The following is a 13,757-nucleotide window of genomic DNA, read 5'->3' on the forward strand; positions in this document are numbered from 1 at the left end:
GGAAACCACCTGGCCATGAACCAGGAGGTCATGGTTCAATTCCTGGTCAAGGCACATGCCCAGGTTGCAGGCTCGATCTCTAGTGGGGGGTGTGCAGAAGGCAGCTGATTAATAATTCTCTCTCATCATTGATGCTTCTCTCCCTCTCCCTTCCTCTCTGAAATCAGTAAAATATATTTCCTTTTCATGGCTAGATTCTTTTGTATGCCCTAATGTGCCTGGCACACTGTTATTAATGTCATGTGCTCCATAAGTATCTGATGAATACATCAATACATGCTTTTCAAATGTTACAAAAATACCAGTCGAAGTTATTATTATAGCTAACTTTAGGCCTATGTTACACTTTTATGGGGTAGAGATATTCATATTTACTCCTAAATGGTCAGTCCGCTCTCTCCACAAATCAAATCTTAGAAACAATTGTTAGCAAGAAACTTTGTTATATCTATTGCAGACATTTTGTTACAATAAATGGAACCTGCAACAAAAAATTTTCCAAGCTAACCACATATTTCCAGTGATAGTGTTATGTTGGGGTCCAGCCCCAGCAGGTCCAGAGGTTCCCAAAGGTGTGGACAGAGTCGGCGAAGAAGGAATGACACGGATGCAGGGTTCAGTTGATCAACATGGTTGGGTTCTCTCTAGCCAGGTTCTCCAGCCAGGTTCCCTCTCTAGGTTCTCCAGCCAGGTTCTCTAGCCAGGATCTCCAGCCAAGTTCTTGCCAGGTTCTCTTGCCAGGTTCTCTTGCCATGTTCTCTCGCTAGGTTCTCCAGCCAGGTTCTGTCTCTAGTATTTCTTATAACAACGTAAACACATTCAAACCTGTGAAGAATTTTTGTGAGTTTGAGCCAAAATGTCGACAATTGCTGGGAAGCAGAATCTCAGCGGGTTGGGATAATGCTCTGGAGAATGGTGTTTTTTCCCCCTTGTTTTTATACATTACATTCAGAGGAAGAGACGTACGTGGGTGAACTGGGAGTATACAACTCCCAGCCAGGTTAGAATGTGCTTCTTTAATCCGGTTAACAGAGCATGACTAATCTAGACAAACATGGTAATTGACCATACCTCTGCTATGCTTCCCATTGGCTAATCAGCAGGATATGCAAATTAACCCAGGAGTCACAGTCACCCTTGGACCTGGGAGTCAATGAACTCCATTGGTGATAGATTAGAGAGGTGGGGGAAGACAACTCTGGGATTGGATAAAAAGTAAAATGATAAGACAGTACTTTTACTTAGGTGGGTACAAAATAGTTAACAGGCAACAATTAATATGATAATAACAATGAAGGAATTTGTGGCATCTGTCTTCGCGTGCGCAGGGCATTTGGCTGTGCCCCGAGGGGTCTGGGAAAAAGGGAAGTTACAAGTTACCCAGACATTTCAAGGATATGTTATCCTAGATGCAAAAAGATGATAGGCTCAGTTAAGGTAAAGATTGACCTTGTCAGGGAAGATACCAGCCTAGGACGGAACCACCTACCATAACTGCTTTTAGTTACAGTTTAATTTCAGACCATCCTTGTGGTTACTTTAGGCCTTAGAGTTTGCAAGACCGCCATGCAGGCCTTCCCGGAGCTTGTTGGGTTAGCATGTGGCCCCTTTTGTCCACATAACTATAGCTAGTCCCCAATATTCTGTTTTTGCCCCTAACACTGCCTTCTTACCCCCACCCCTACCCCCCTGCAGGCTCTTCTTTTCCAGCCCTTGTGGGGCTTCCCCTCTGGGTCCTTAGATTCCTGGCTTGGTGGGTCTGGAGCAGCGGTTCTCAACCTGTGGGTCGCGACCCTTTTGGCGGTCGAATAACCCTTTCACAGGGGTCGCCTAGGACCATCCTGCATATCAGATATTTACATGACGATTCATAACAGTAGCAACATTACAGTTATGAAGTAGCAACGAAAATAATTTTATGGTTGGGTCACAACATGAGGAACTGTATGTAAAGGGCCAGAAGGTTGAGAACCACTGGTCTGGAGGAACCGAATGGGAACATATGTCGCAGGCCTGCACTTTCTCGTTCACCTGGCTGCCTCTCGCTGATAATGAAGGTTTTGTTTCTGAATTGGTGTTTCTCTTCCAATCCCTCTCTGCTCCTTCTTTGAGGCCAGGCTCACTGGACCAAAGTCCTCAGGTTGGATCTGAGGCAAAGTTCACACTACACTTGCAGGGGAATGGAGAACTGGGACTTGTTGCCTCATGCGCAGAGGTCTGGTGACTTCCCTCTGCACTGCCGAGTTGCCTTTGGCAAGTATGAAAAGTGCAGACTGCATCCACCCACCAGTCCAGACAGCCAGCACTCTTCATAGCATCTCCACGCTGCTTGCGTGGCAGAGCACTATCTCATTCTCACGGGGACTGTGTCTCTACAGTGGGTGTGGGGTGTGCCCGCGTCCATGAGTCTGGAAGGGGAAGGGAAACTATAATTGCCTTCTGCTCATTTTGCCTTCTACCTGTCTCTCAAATTGATCTCTGCCAGCGCTCATGTTCAGGCAGATGCATCTCTTCCCTGAATCCTCCCAGCAGTCTCTTTACCTGTCTTCATATTTCCAGGCCCGCCCCCTTGAGTTTTTCCTCTATACGGCAGCCAGAGTGTAGAACACACGCTGACTTTGGATGATGGTATCTGAGAAAACCCTGTGGGATTAGGCCCGTGCCCTTTCTCTTCTCTCTTGTCCCATTGCCTGGAGTTTATGTTCTTGTAACTCAGAATTGCCAAGTATGGCCCTTCACATACTGTATTGCCTTGTGTTTGATTTTGCCTGTGTTCCCACCCTCTGGAATGTACTTCCCGGCCTTCCATGTTGGCTGTGACTCATCCTGGGAGACTCAGCTTGGGGGTTAGCCCCCGAGGAAGCTTCCCTGGCAGTCCCAGGCTGACCACATACCCCTTCTCTGGGCTCCTTGGGCACTGGTGCTTTTCTGTGTATTTACTGTATTGTAATCTCACCTTCTAGACCAGCGGTTCTCAACCTGTGGGTCGAGACCCCTTTGGGGGTCACACGACCCTTTCACAGGGGTCGCCTAAGACCATCGGAAAACACATATATAATTACATATTGTTTTTGTGATTAATCACTATACTTTAATTATGTTCAATTTGTAACAATGAAATTGGGGGGCATCACAACATGAGGAACGGTATTAAAGGGTCGCGGCATTAGGAAGGTTGAGAACCACTGTTCTAGACTCTGAACTCCTTGAGGGTAGAGATCGAGTGTGTTTAGTTCACCTCTGTGCACTCAGCCTCCAGTGCCAGGCTTGGCACAGCCAGCAGTTTGATGACTAATAATCTATATATACAAAAGCCTAAGTGACCAAAGGACCGCACTGACCACCAGGGGGCAGAAGCTCAATGCAGGAGCTGCCCCCTGGAGGTCAGTGCTCTCCCACAGCCAACCCCTGCAGCGGGCCAACCTCCCGTGGTCCCTCCTGGCCCCAATCAGGACTGGCTAGATGGCCCCAATTGGCCCTGATCGCCCACCAGGCCAAGGGACCCCACCCGTGCACGAATTCGTGCACCGGGCCTCTAGTAGTTATTATAGCAGCAGTGAACATTGAGAACTTACATGTAAGATCATGTAGTTCATCCTCATGATCTCCCAATGAAGACAGCGCCATTATCATGACTATTTTACAGATTATAGAATCGAGGCTCAGGGAACTTAAATAATTTAGCCTGGGTCACATGGCGAGTAAGTGGTTATAATAAGTCTCTCAACTATTCTCCCCCAAAGTGAAAATTGCCACTAAGGCCAATCCCTGGGATGGGAAGTCCCTGAAGCCTGACAGTCTCCGGTCCCAGCTGGAGACATCACTGAAGCGATTGCAATGCTCCCAGGTGGACCTCTTCTACCTGCATGCGCCTGACCATGGCACTCCCGTGGAAGAAACGCTACGTGCCTGCCACCAGCTTCACCAGGAGGTGAGGGTGGCACCCCGAGCTCCGGGAGGAGGTCTGCTGCTCCCTCTTTGGCCTGTCATTACCCAGGAGCGTGGAGGCTCCAGGGCTGTTCTAAAGGATCACTCCTAGGGTCTTCACTGTGGTTTTCTCTTCCTGGTCTCCTGGAATGTGTTGGGTTCTGACCATCACCTCTCCCCTGCAGGGCAAGTTTGTGGAGCTTGGCCTCTCCAACTATGCAGCCTGGGAGGTGGCTGAGATCTGTACCCTCTGCAAGAGCAACGGCTGGATCCTTCCCACTGTGTACCAGGTGCGGGGCAGGTCTGCAGAGGCCTCGGTCTCCAGAGCTCCTGCTGATCCCAACTTCTCTTGGCCCCTCTGACTGACCCCATGCCCTCTCCATAGCATCCATTCCCCTGCTCACAGCCTGCATATGAGCCCCAGGTGCCCTCCGGATGATGTGCAAGCTCCTCAGCCTGGCCAGTGGTACCTGCTCTCTCTGGCCCTGGCTCCCCTTTCTGCCTACGTAAATACCTTGGTCCCATCCTTCCTGCTTCCTTGCTCTGCACGTCAGCCCAGAACACTCCTCCCCCTTCGCCCTGGTAGAAGTGCTCTTTCCTGATGCCCCCGAGGGGCCTCTAATCTCCAGACCTAATCATCCTACGTTCAGCGAGCACCTGCCATAATCATAGAATCCGCCTTTGTTGTGATCATCTGTCTCCTCTCTGTGTCTTTAACTCGCCTCTGACATCTCTTGGGGACAGATTTGCTGGACTTACTCGTGTTTGGAAGCCCAGTGTCCCTCGCACAGTTGGTGCCCACAGATATTTGTGGAATGATAGCTCTAGTCTAGTTTCCCTTCCTGGGGCCCAACACTCTCCCCAGCCCCTACCACCACTTGTGATCTGGGAAATCATTGCTCAAGTCCTAGGCAGGTTTTGACTGAAGGTTTTAAAAGACGGTTGCTGGGGTCCCTCCCCTTGACACGTGCACCCTCTCCAGCCGGCCCTTCTCCCCGCAGGGCATGTACAACGCCACCACCCGGCAGGTGGAAACGGAGCTCTTCCCCTGCCTCAGGCACTTTGGACTGAGGTTCTACGCCTACAACCCTTTGGCAGGTACTGGCTGTTGTGGGGACAAGGCTCCTCCTGGGGTGGGTGGTCATTCCTGGTCCTGGGGGGCGGGGAGGTGTTTGACAAGAGGCTGGGCTGTGTCTTCCATCCTTCCTGGTGCCCCTACCCCAGTCCAGTCCAGAAGAGCCTCTGGGAAGAAGGCAGGTCAGGGGATCTGACTGCGGCCTTCTCACAGGGGGCCTGCTGACCGGCAAGTACAAGTATGACGACAAGGACGGGAAACAGCCTGTGGGCCGCTTCTTTGGAAATAGCTGGTCTGAGATCTACAGGAATCGGTGAGCTGGAGAAGTCTGTGTCAGGGGTTTGGGGGTGGGGCTGTTGTCCTGATATGTGAGTGGAGAAGTTCTAGGCTGCTTTCCTTGGGCTCCAGGCCTTCCCTTGCAGCCTGGACCTATGTGTCTGGATTCCTGCAGGAATTACCAAACCCTCTGTGGGGCTTCTTCTTGTTTTCTTGGGACCTCTGGGAGGAAATGAGGATCCCTGTCCTTAATACCAGGTGGTCTTCCAAGCCACAGCTGTTCCTGGGAAATGCTCATCACCTGCCAAGAGGGAAGGAAAGAGCCCTGGATTGAGGCTCAGGAGGCCTGGGGCCTGCCCTTTGCTCCACTGGGCAAGTGAGGGCAGGCTTTGTGTTCTTAGGAATAAAGACGTAGTGAAGGTCTCTGGTGAGGGAGCCACATCCTGAGTGGCTCTGCTGTCTAATAAGGCAGGAGACCCACTGCTAGAGAGGACACTCCCCCCCAACCCCCCAGACCCCATGCTGTGGGGTTGGGGTGAGCACAGCTGCCCTGGTTGGCTCTTTGCCTGTGGCCCCAGTGTGACTGACCCCATGCTACTGACCTCTGTGCCACCCCCCTCACCTGCCCAGCTTCTGGAAGGAGCACCACTTCCAGGCCATTGCCCTGGTGGAGAAGGCCCTGCAGGCTGCATATGGCAGCAGTGCCCCCAGCATGACTTCAGCTGCCTTGCAATGGATGTACCACCACTCACAGCTCCAGGTAACCCAGCCATCCCAGGAGGCTCTGCTTGTTTTCCCTTTGTTGGAGGGGTGGGGGAGGGTGGAGGGATGGAAGAAGGGAGAGGGCGACAGTTATTTGGTGACTTGAGATTACTCCTTTGCTTCCTCTGAAATTTCTCCATGGCCCAGTTCTTTTGGGTGGTAATCTTGTTCTTAAGTTCCTTTAGTGCCCTGTCACGAATACTGTTGGCCTCATTAAGTATAATCCTAACTTTATTTTTAAATCCTCACTCGAAGACTGATTTTTCTTTTTCTTTTAAGAGAGGAAGGGAGATGGGTGGGGTGTAGAGAGAGAGAGAGAGAGAGAGAGAGAGAGAGAGAGAGAAACATTGATTCGAGAAACATTGATTGGTTGCCTCCGGTATGTGCTGCAACTGGGGATCAAACCTGCAACCTAGGTATGTGCCCTGGCCAGGAATTGAACCTGCAGCCCTTTGGTGTACTGGATGATGCTCCAACCTATTGAGCCACTCAGGCAGGGCAGCATAACCCCAGTTTTATTGAGGAAACTGGCTCAGAGGCTATTTCCCTTGACCAGGGTCCCACGGCTACACATGACTGGACATGAACATCTGAGACCTACCTTTCTTAACCATTAGCGTTTATTCCATCCTTGGCTGCTGGCTCTGCAGCGTCCAGCTCTGTCGCTGGTGGGGTTGTCCTCTCCCTGCTGTTTCCCCTCCCCCAGCCGGGGCACTGCCTGGCTCCCTTTACTGAGCACCTGTTACGTGCCAGGCCTGAAGCAAAGTACGTCACAAACTTCTAATTCCCACAATCACCCTGAAGTCCAGAGAGGTCAAGTCAGTAACCCAGGTTTACCCGGCTGCTGAGTGCAGAGGCTCTGAACTCAGTCTGTCTGCTGAGGCTGGAGGCAGGGCTTCCGAGCTGTTAGAGGCAAGGTAAGTTTTTTCTGGAGTAACAGAGGGTATAAACAGACATCAGACCCCAACCCAGCAGGGGCAGGGCTGGCGGTGTGCATGACCGCACCACGGTGCACCGGTGTGTTGATGTCTGTCCATCTCCCCTTCCAGGGCACGCATAGGGATGCGGTCATCCTGGGCATGTCCAGCCTGGAGCAGCTGGAACAGAACCTGGCAGCCACCGAGCAAGGGCCCTTGGAGCCAGCTGTCGTGCAGGCCTTTGATCAAGCCTGGCACCTGGTTGCCCATGAATGTCCCAACTACTTCCGTTAGGCCTCGTCCTGGCTGGAGGTGGCGGAGGGTCCACGACGCCTGTCACCGTTCGTTCTCTCACCCTGGCCTTAAGCTGCCTATTTAGCCTGTTCTTTTCTCAGCATCTGTTCACAAATGTCTCCTATTTCCTTGGAATCCTCCCAGTTGCCTTCACAAAGTGTAAAGGCAGGGGCTGTGAGTTGCTCCAGCGTTTCCTATCGGAATAAAGCAGGCACTTGACGGGTAGCCCAGGCCCGGAACAAACCCGTGAGCTTGTTTCTTCCGCTGCCAGCGGCCCTACCTGTCTTCCCAAGGGCTGGGGAGAAGGGTGCAGGAGTAGGGACTCTCCACTGAAGGGCAGAGGCAGTGGGAAGGGCTCCCCAGCCTCCTGTGCTGACTGTAGCCTGACCTCTCTCAGGAGGGACTGGAGGTGGCCCTTCCACACACGATAAATGGCCATTGAACCTGAAGTAGGTTTTCTCTCATTCAGAAATGGCCTCACTGGGTCATTTACAAATAGAACAATTTGGGCAAAAGCCTATGGTTAGAGTCACCACCAAGAAGACCTCCCAGGAAGCTGTGGAACATTAACACTCGATTTCCCCAGCGGCTTTCCTCTGGTCCTAGCTAAAGCCTGTCATCTGGTCCTCCAGAAGCTCGTCAGCTCTGGTTTGGGAGAGTGTGTGTAGGGGTAGGAAGAGCAGCCAAGGTGCCTGCTTTTCTTTTTATAAAACGTTTTTATTGATTTTAGAGGAAGGGGCATGGAGAGAAACATCAATGAGAAACAGATCAGCTGCCTCTTGCCTGCCGCCTACTGGGGATTGAGCCGACAACCTGGGCATGTGCCCTGACGGAATGGAACCAGCAACCTCTCGGTGCATGGGACGATGCTCAACTAACTGAGCCATGCCAGTCAGGGCCAAGGTGCCCCATTTTCTCAGCGAACCCATTTCAGGCAAGGGCACGGAGGGCCAGGGAAGAGAAGCCCTGAGGCTGCTCTCCTGTGCCCAGAACAGGAACTAGTGCTGGAAGCTGACTCAGGTGGTGAACAAAAGGAACCCTAGGAATCCGAACAAAAGTCCAAACCCAAAGGCCTGTTTTTCTGAGAAAAGTTCCTTTGCCACCTACAGGGAGACAACCTGCAGATGGTTACTCTTTGTAGCGAAACAGTCTGTCCCTATCGCCCTCTCGTCTTCATCACAGCAAAAGAAACAGCTGCTCCCCCAAGAGGGGTGTCGCCAGTCCAGTGTGGTCAAGATGACACCTGGCACGGCCGGGAGGCCCCCAGTCCCACGTGCCCGTCAGCAGTCGTCATCTTCCTCTGATTCTTCTGCTGACTCGGACGCACTCTCTGGCAAGTCATCTCCCATCTGTTGGAACCTTCCGGACTGTGCATCCCACATGTACTTGATGGTCACCTTGAATTCAGCCATCTCATACCCGAAAAGCTTCTGCAGGAGGAAAAGGAACCGAGTCAGGAGCGGGTGTGATCAGGGTCTCTGGTCCCTCCCGTATGGTCTGCAGGCTGCAGGCTGCTGGGCGGGCCAGGCCAGACTCACCAGGACGCGGGCCTGCTCTGGGGTCAGCACGTCGCCCTCCTTGCACACCTCGTAGTCCGACAGCAGGGTCACCACACCTGCAAGGGGGGGGGGGGGCAAGCAGTTACTTCTGGCAGTGCTTTCTGTCCGCTGCCCAGAGTTGGGAGGAATCTGCGTGGCCACCTGTCCCCCTACCAATGCAGCACACACAGGGGCATGGATTAATCGGTGTTCAGCAGCCTTTAGGGAGAAGTGACTGCCTCGCCCATTGTCTCCTGAGTGCTGTGTACTGGCTGTAAGTTCCTGTCCACATCCACCTCAACCCTGAGGCAGACACTCAGCCCCACTTTCTCACGAGAAAATGGAAGCTGGTAGAAATAACCTGCTCAGCCAGGAGGGGGAGGAGCGGGGCCTGTCAGGTTTGGGAGCCTGTGCTCTTGGCCACTCAGCTGTGATCCTTCAGCTCCAGGGGCCTCCCGTACCCTTCTTGAGGGCGGTGGGCAGGCCGAGCTGCCTCAGCTGTGGCTCCATGGAGTGCGGGAACTGCTCCAGGGGCCCCGGGTCCAGGTTCACGGTGAACGTTGCTTTGTTTCCAGCTCGGGCGTAGTCCATTTCCGCAAATTTCGTGAACCACCTTAGGGGAGTGAAAAGGGTTGAAGGGGAGGTTCCTGACTGGCCCACCCGCCCACCTGAAGTCAGTGCTAGGAATAAAGACTTGGTAATGGGTTCCAGGAACCAGCTGCTGTCTCCCCTGTACAAAGTCCCTGGATTATTCTTTCCCCAGAGTCCTCACCAACCTTTCTCGTCCCCACCACACCTCAAAAACACTCACTCATTCACTTCCTCCTTCATGCGATTGGTGAAGAGGAGACCAACTTCACCCCTCAACTTCTTGCTGACCTAAAGAACGAAAGCGGGTAGGTCGGGTCACATTAGAGCAGCGGTTTTAGACTGGGGACAATTTTCACCCCTGCTCCCTACATTTGGCAATACGGAGGCATTTTTGATGGTCACAGCTGGATCGAAGTTAAAGGAAGCCGGAGCTTTAAGCCAGACCTTGCTTTCCCGAGCCGTCGGGATGGGATGCATTTCATGTCACAGCAGCAGGAGAGAAGGCAGCTTTGGCCCCTCCGGGTGAGGGCCTGAGACTCACCTGATGTAGGTTGTCTTTGTACTCATCAGCTGGGCTTCGACCTAAGGCCACCATCATCACTTTGTTTTTGCCAAAGAACATCCTACAGAGAGGAGGGGTCCGTGAAGGAAGTGGCCTGCCCAACCCTCCCCTCAGTCAAGTGCAAACCAGCTCTACCCCTGCTCTGTAGCTGGAGGTATGGTCGGACTCCCACTTCTTCCATGGAGCCCTGCCACTGTCTCCAGCCCACTGTTTCCTGCCTATCGGCCCGACATTCACAATATGCCCACCAGCCTGCTCTGAGTATTATTTATGTGGATATCTGCCTCCCCGTCTGGATGTACGGAATGGGCCCGTTAATGGTCTGAACCAGTGCTGGTGCAGCGACAGACCAGAACCATCAACCGCACTGTCATCATTCCAGCCCAAGGACGTACTCGCCACGTGGCTTGTCCAGCCTGCTGCTGGGTCCTGTGGCATCCCAGAGCACATCCTGACCTAAAACTGACAGGGTGTTCCTAAAAAGATGGGACTCCAGGGGTAAGGGAGCCCCTTTTCCTGGAGGGGTCAATACTCAAACATTCCCTGAACAATGACCAAGTCCAGCCCCCCAAGAAGTTCAGTGCAAAACCAGCCATCACAGTTAATAAGTGACTTCCAGTGGCGGCATGGCACTCTGTCCTTCAGATGCCATCTGTGGCACTCGGTAACCAAGAGCCAGTAACTGCCTCTGGGCTCTGACTGAGCAGCGTGGCCCTTCCCACGCTCAAACGGGCTGCCCGCTGCTGCTCACCGGCTGTGCTTCCAGGCGTTCCGGATGTCCTTCAACTTGCTGTTCCTCATGTTGGCCACGGAGAAGATGAACAGGTACTTGTACGTGTCCACACATTTCCGGAGCTGTGGAATAATTCATGGGGCTCTGAAGTTCAAGGGGCACCACGAGTTGGGCAACACTCTGGCCTCTGATGGGGAAGAATATGCTCCAGGTCCCCCCTTACGACCAGAACTTCAGAACCGAAGGCCTCGGAGCCAGGATCCCTGAGCAGAGCAGGCATGACTTCAAAGTGTCGGGGAAGCTGAGCCATGGGCCAAGATCCAAACCTAGGCATGTGTCTTTTTGTTTATTTATATTTTATTGATTTTTTACAGAGAGGAATCTGTGGCCACTTCCCTCACCACCCTGCTCTGTCCACATTGCTGGCCGCAGCTAAGTAGACACCCCTTTTACCCTGCCTGCAGCCCCGGAGCAGTGCAAACAGTGAGTTGGTGCATTTACCCATGCCTGACAACTCCCAGTTTTTTGACATCAGGCAGGCTAACAAATCTCTGTAAGCTTCAGTTACACAACCGCAAAACAGTGACGACGTCAACTCCCATGAAGGATGAAGTGGAATGATACAGATGGAACACAGCCCCGTGCAGGGCAGAGTAAGAGCTCAGTCAGAGCTGGAAATCATCACTCTGAGATTTTTATTGGTGCTGCCACTGGAGCAAAAGGGCGGGACCAGCCTTTCCTTTCCTCCTTTTAAACAGAATGTTTCCTCAATGTACCGTCCTATACCCATATTTCTAAACCAAATACAAGGTCTGGAAAAATGAAAAGAACAAGCTCTTACCTCTTCTATCAGGTTCTGTTTCAGTTCCAAGCCTTTCTTGGCAGTTTTGGTTAAGGAAACTAATACAAAGAAGAAAAAGGAGACATGATGAGACAAGCTGGGTGTCCTGGAGACTCATTTTTTCTCACCTCCAGTATCGTCTGGACCAAACCAGTCTGGGGAGAGGCAGCCAGGCTATTCCCAGGGTCCTCAGTGCTTTCTGTTCCGGACCTGGGAGACCCACTGATATATTTCCTGATGTGCAGACAAACTAGATATTCCTTCACTTCTCTTAGTTTAACCTAGAATTCCATATGCGGTGTGGGGTGGGTCTTCTTCCTGCTCCCGGAGTGCTTTCAGTGGCAGACCCAGCCTGCTGGCTGAGGCAGGTCCCTTTCGGCTCTTGGCCATGGTGCAGAGAGACCATCTATGGCTGGCCTCTGCTGTGGAATGAATTAAATCTGGGGGCTCATCACCGACCTCCTCTGCTACATCTTTTGCAGTCTGAACCCATGGATGTAGCAATGCCACTTTGGGGAGAAGTAAGCACCCCTACTGTAGCAACAGCTGGGCCCCAAATGGTCCCTTACCAGGAAGGGTTTGGCATTTGCCAGATCTCATCATAGCTCCCCTCACAGAACCCACAAACACTTAGAAGAGCATCAGATGCAAAGCCCAGGGTGCCTCTTATTGACCCTGCCTGGGACTTAGTCCCTCCTCCCAAGGCATACACAAAGAAAGGCAACCCCACCGGTCAGGGCAAGTGCAGCACAGGAGGGCAAACACAGTGCAACGATCCATTTTCTATCATTTCCACTGCTATAGCTGTGGACCAAGCCAACCTCATCCTGTCTTCGATTACTGCTGGGGTTGTGGCTCCCATCCTTGCCTCCATCTACCCAGTCCATTCTCAACAAGGCAATCAAGGTAGCCTTTTAAAAGTAAAATTAAACCACGTCATTCCTCTGTTGGGCTCTCTCTCAAACGGCTGCACATTTCATCGGGATCTGAAAGGCAATTCCTTGCAAAGGTCTAAAAAGCCCTGCCCACTCTGCCCACTCCTCCTACCCCCTCTGCTCCCCCTGCTCCGGCCACACTGGCCTCTTGTCCCAGGACATGTCGAACACGCCCTCCTGTCAGTCAGTGTTTGACTGTTGTTTCCTCTCCTTGGAAAGCCATTATCCAGGTAACTCCGTGGGTAGTTCTCTTCCTTTCTTCAGGTTTCTGCTCATTTGCCACCTCATCAAAGACCTTCTCTGGTCACAGTACACAAAATTACATCACCTGTTTCTCTCACTTTTACTCCACGGGACTCATTACTATCTGACACTAGTTATTCAGTTTTTGGTATAATGGGGGCTGGGGGAGAGGGGAGAGACATACTTCCCATGACTACAATGTTAAAGGTCAATGAGGGCTCTAGGCCTTCCTTGCTGTATCCTCCTGCCAGGCCCCTAAATATCTGTTGAGTGAATGTGCCGAACAGCCGGGGTGAGAGAGGCCCCCATGGTCGGGATGCTCGCTTAGGAGGTGCCATATGAACTGACAAGTGAGAACGTCAGCCGTAGGAAGACTGGGTCATAGGCAGGCCGGGCCACAGGAGCTGCCAGTACAGAACCAGATGCGAGAGCAGGTCCGTGCTGATGGAAGGGAGAGGCGGCCAGGGTGGCGACAGCGCGGACAACGAAGGGAGGTGGGCTGCGGTGGAAAAGGTGGGCCAGGGAGAGCTGGGCGCTCGGAAGCCGTTTCCGGCCCAGCAGGCCTCGGGAGGACGTTCGAGCCTGCAACACGGTCTCCGCTCCCCTGCCCCAGCCAGGCTCCAGCGCCACTAGCAGCGAAGCTCCCTGTCCCCAAGTGCTCCCGCGCCACTAACAGCGAAGCTCCCCGAGAAGGCCTGGGTGTCCCCCTCCGCGCCCCCAAAGGTCCTCCAGCCCCTATCGCAGCCGGCACCCAGCCAGCGGGGCTCCCCTGAGTCCCCACGACCCTTTGCCCACCTTTCTTGTCGCGCTTGGACTTGGGCATCTCTCCGCAGGCTCCTGCAGCGGAAGGCGGTGCGGCCTGTTAGGACCCCGGCGGCGCGGGGGCCTCTGGGACGGCCCTCGGGAGCTGTCCTCGCAAGTGCCTGACCCAATCTGCGCTGCAGTCAGCCTCTCCGCCGGCCGCCACCTGCGCCCTTCCCTACGTCTCCAGGGCGACTCTCCGCGCGTCCATCACCTAAGACCATCCTGCATATCAGATATTTACATTACGATTCATAACAGT

The 13,757-nt window shown here is 53.0% G+C and overlaps 2 protein-coding genes across 2 annotated transcripts in view; one reads left to right on the forward strand and one right to left on the reverse strand.

Moving 5' to 3' along the window:
* The window catches only part of AKR7A2 (aldo-keto reductase family 7, member A2), an 11,730-nt gene extending 4,236 nt beyond the window's left edge, over window positions 1-7,494 (forward strand). Inside the window, exons 2-7 of the mRNA XM_006766767.2 lie at window positions 3,720-3,931; window positions 4,113-4,217; window positions 4,929-5,025; window positions 5,216-5,315; window positions 5,909-6,038; window positions 7,090-7,494. Coding sequence (XP_006766830.1) covers window positions 3,720-3,931; window positions 4,113-4,217; window positions 4,929-5,025; window positions 5,216-5,315; window positions 5,909-6,038; window positions 7,090-7,251 — 806 coding nt within the window. The 3' untranslated portion in view covers window positions 7,252-7,494. The remainder of the gene's footprint in view (window positions 1-3,719; window positions 3,932-4,112; window positions 4,218-4,928; window positions 5,026-5,215; window positions 5,316-5,908; window positions 6,039-7,089) is intronic.
* A 590-nt stretch (window positions 7,495-8,084) lies between these two features.
* On the reverse strand, window positions 8,085-13,698 carry MRTO4 (MRT4 homolog, ribosome maturation factor). Its single transcript, XM_006766647.2, has 8 exons — window positions 13,490-13,698; window positions 11,517-11,575; window positions 10,694-10,797; window positions 9,922-10,003; window positions 9,601-9,668; window positions 9,251-9,402; window positions 8,790-8,866; window positions 8,085-8,681 (listed from the first exon to the last, which is right to left on the reverse strand). Exons 1-8 carry the CDS (start codon window positions 13,515-13,517, stop codon window positions 8,532-8,534), a joined length of 720 nt encoding a protein of 239 aa, XP_006766710.1. The 5' UTR covers window positions 13,518-13,698; the 3' UTR covers window positions 8,085-8,531.
* Between the last annotated feature and the right edge of the window lie 59 nt (window positions 13,699-13,757).

This window comes from Myotis davidii, unplaced genomic scaffold (assembly GCF_000327345.1).
Source record: "Myotis davidii unplaced genomic scaffold, ASM32734v1 scaffold299, whole genome shotgun sequence".
Lineage (NCBI taxonomy): Eukaryota > Metazoa > Chordata > Mammalia > Chiroptera > Vespertilionidae > Myotis > Myotis davidii.

Coding starts and splice junctions, on each gene's coding strand:
- MRTO4 (XM_006766647.2), bottom strand. CDS start 13,517: ATGCCCAAGTCCAAGCGCGACAAGAAAG. Junction 9,669..9,921: donor ACAAAGACAACCTACATCAG/GTGAGTCTCAGG, acceptor TTCGTTCTTTAG/GTCAGCAAGAAGTTGAGGGG. Junction 9,403..9,600: donor ATGAAGGAGGAAGTGAATGA/GTGAGTGTTTTT, acceptor CACTCCCCTAAG/GTGGTTCACGAAATTTGCGG.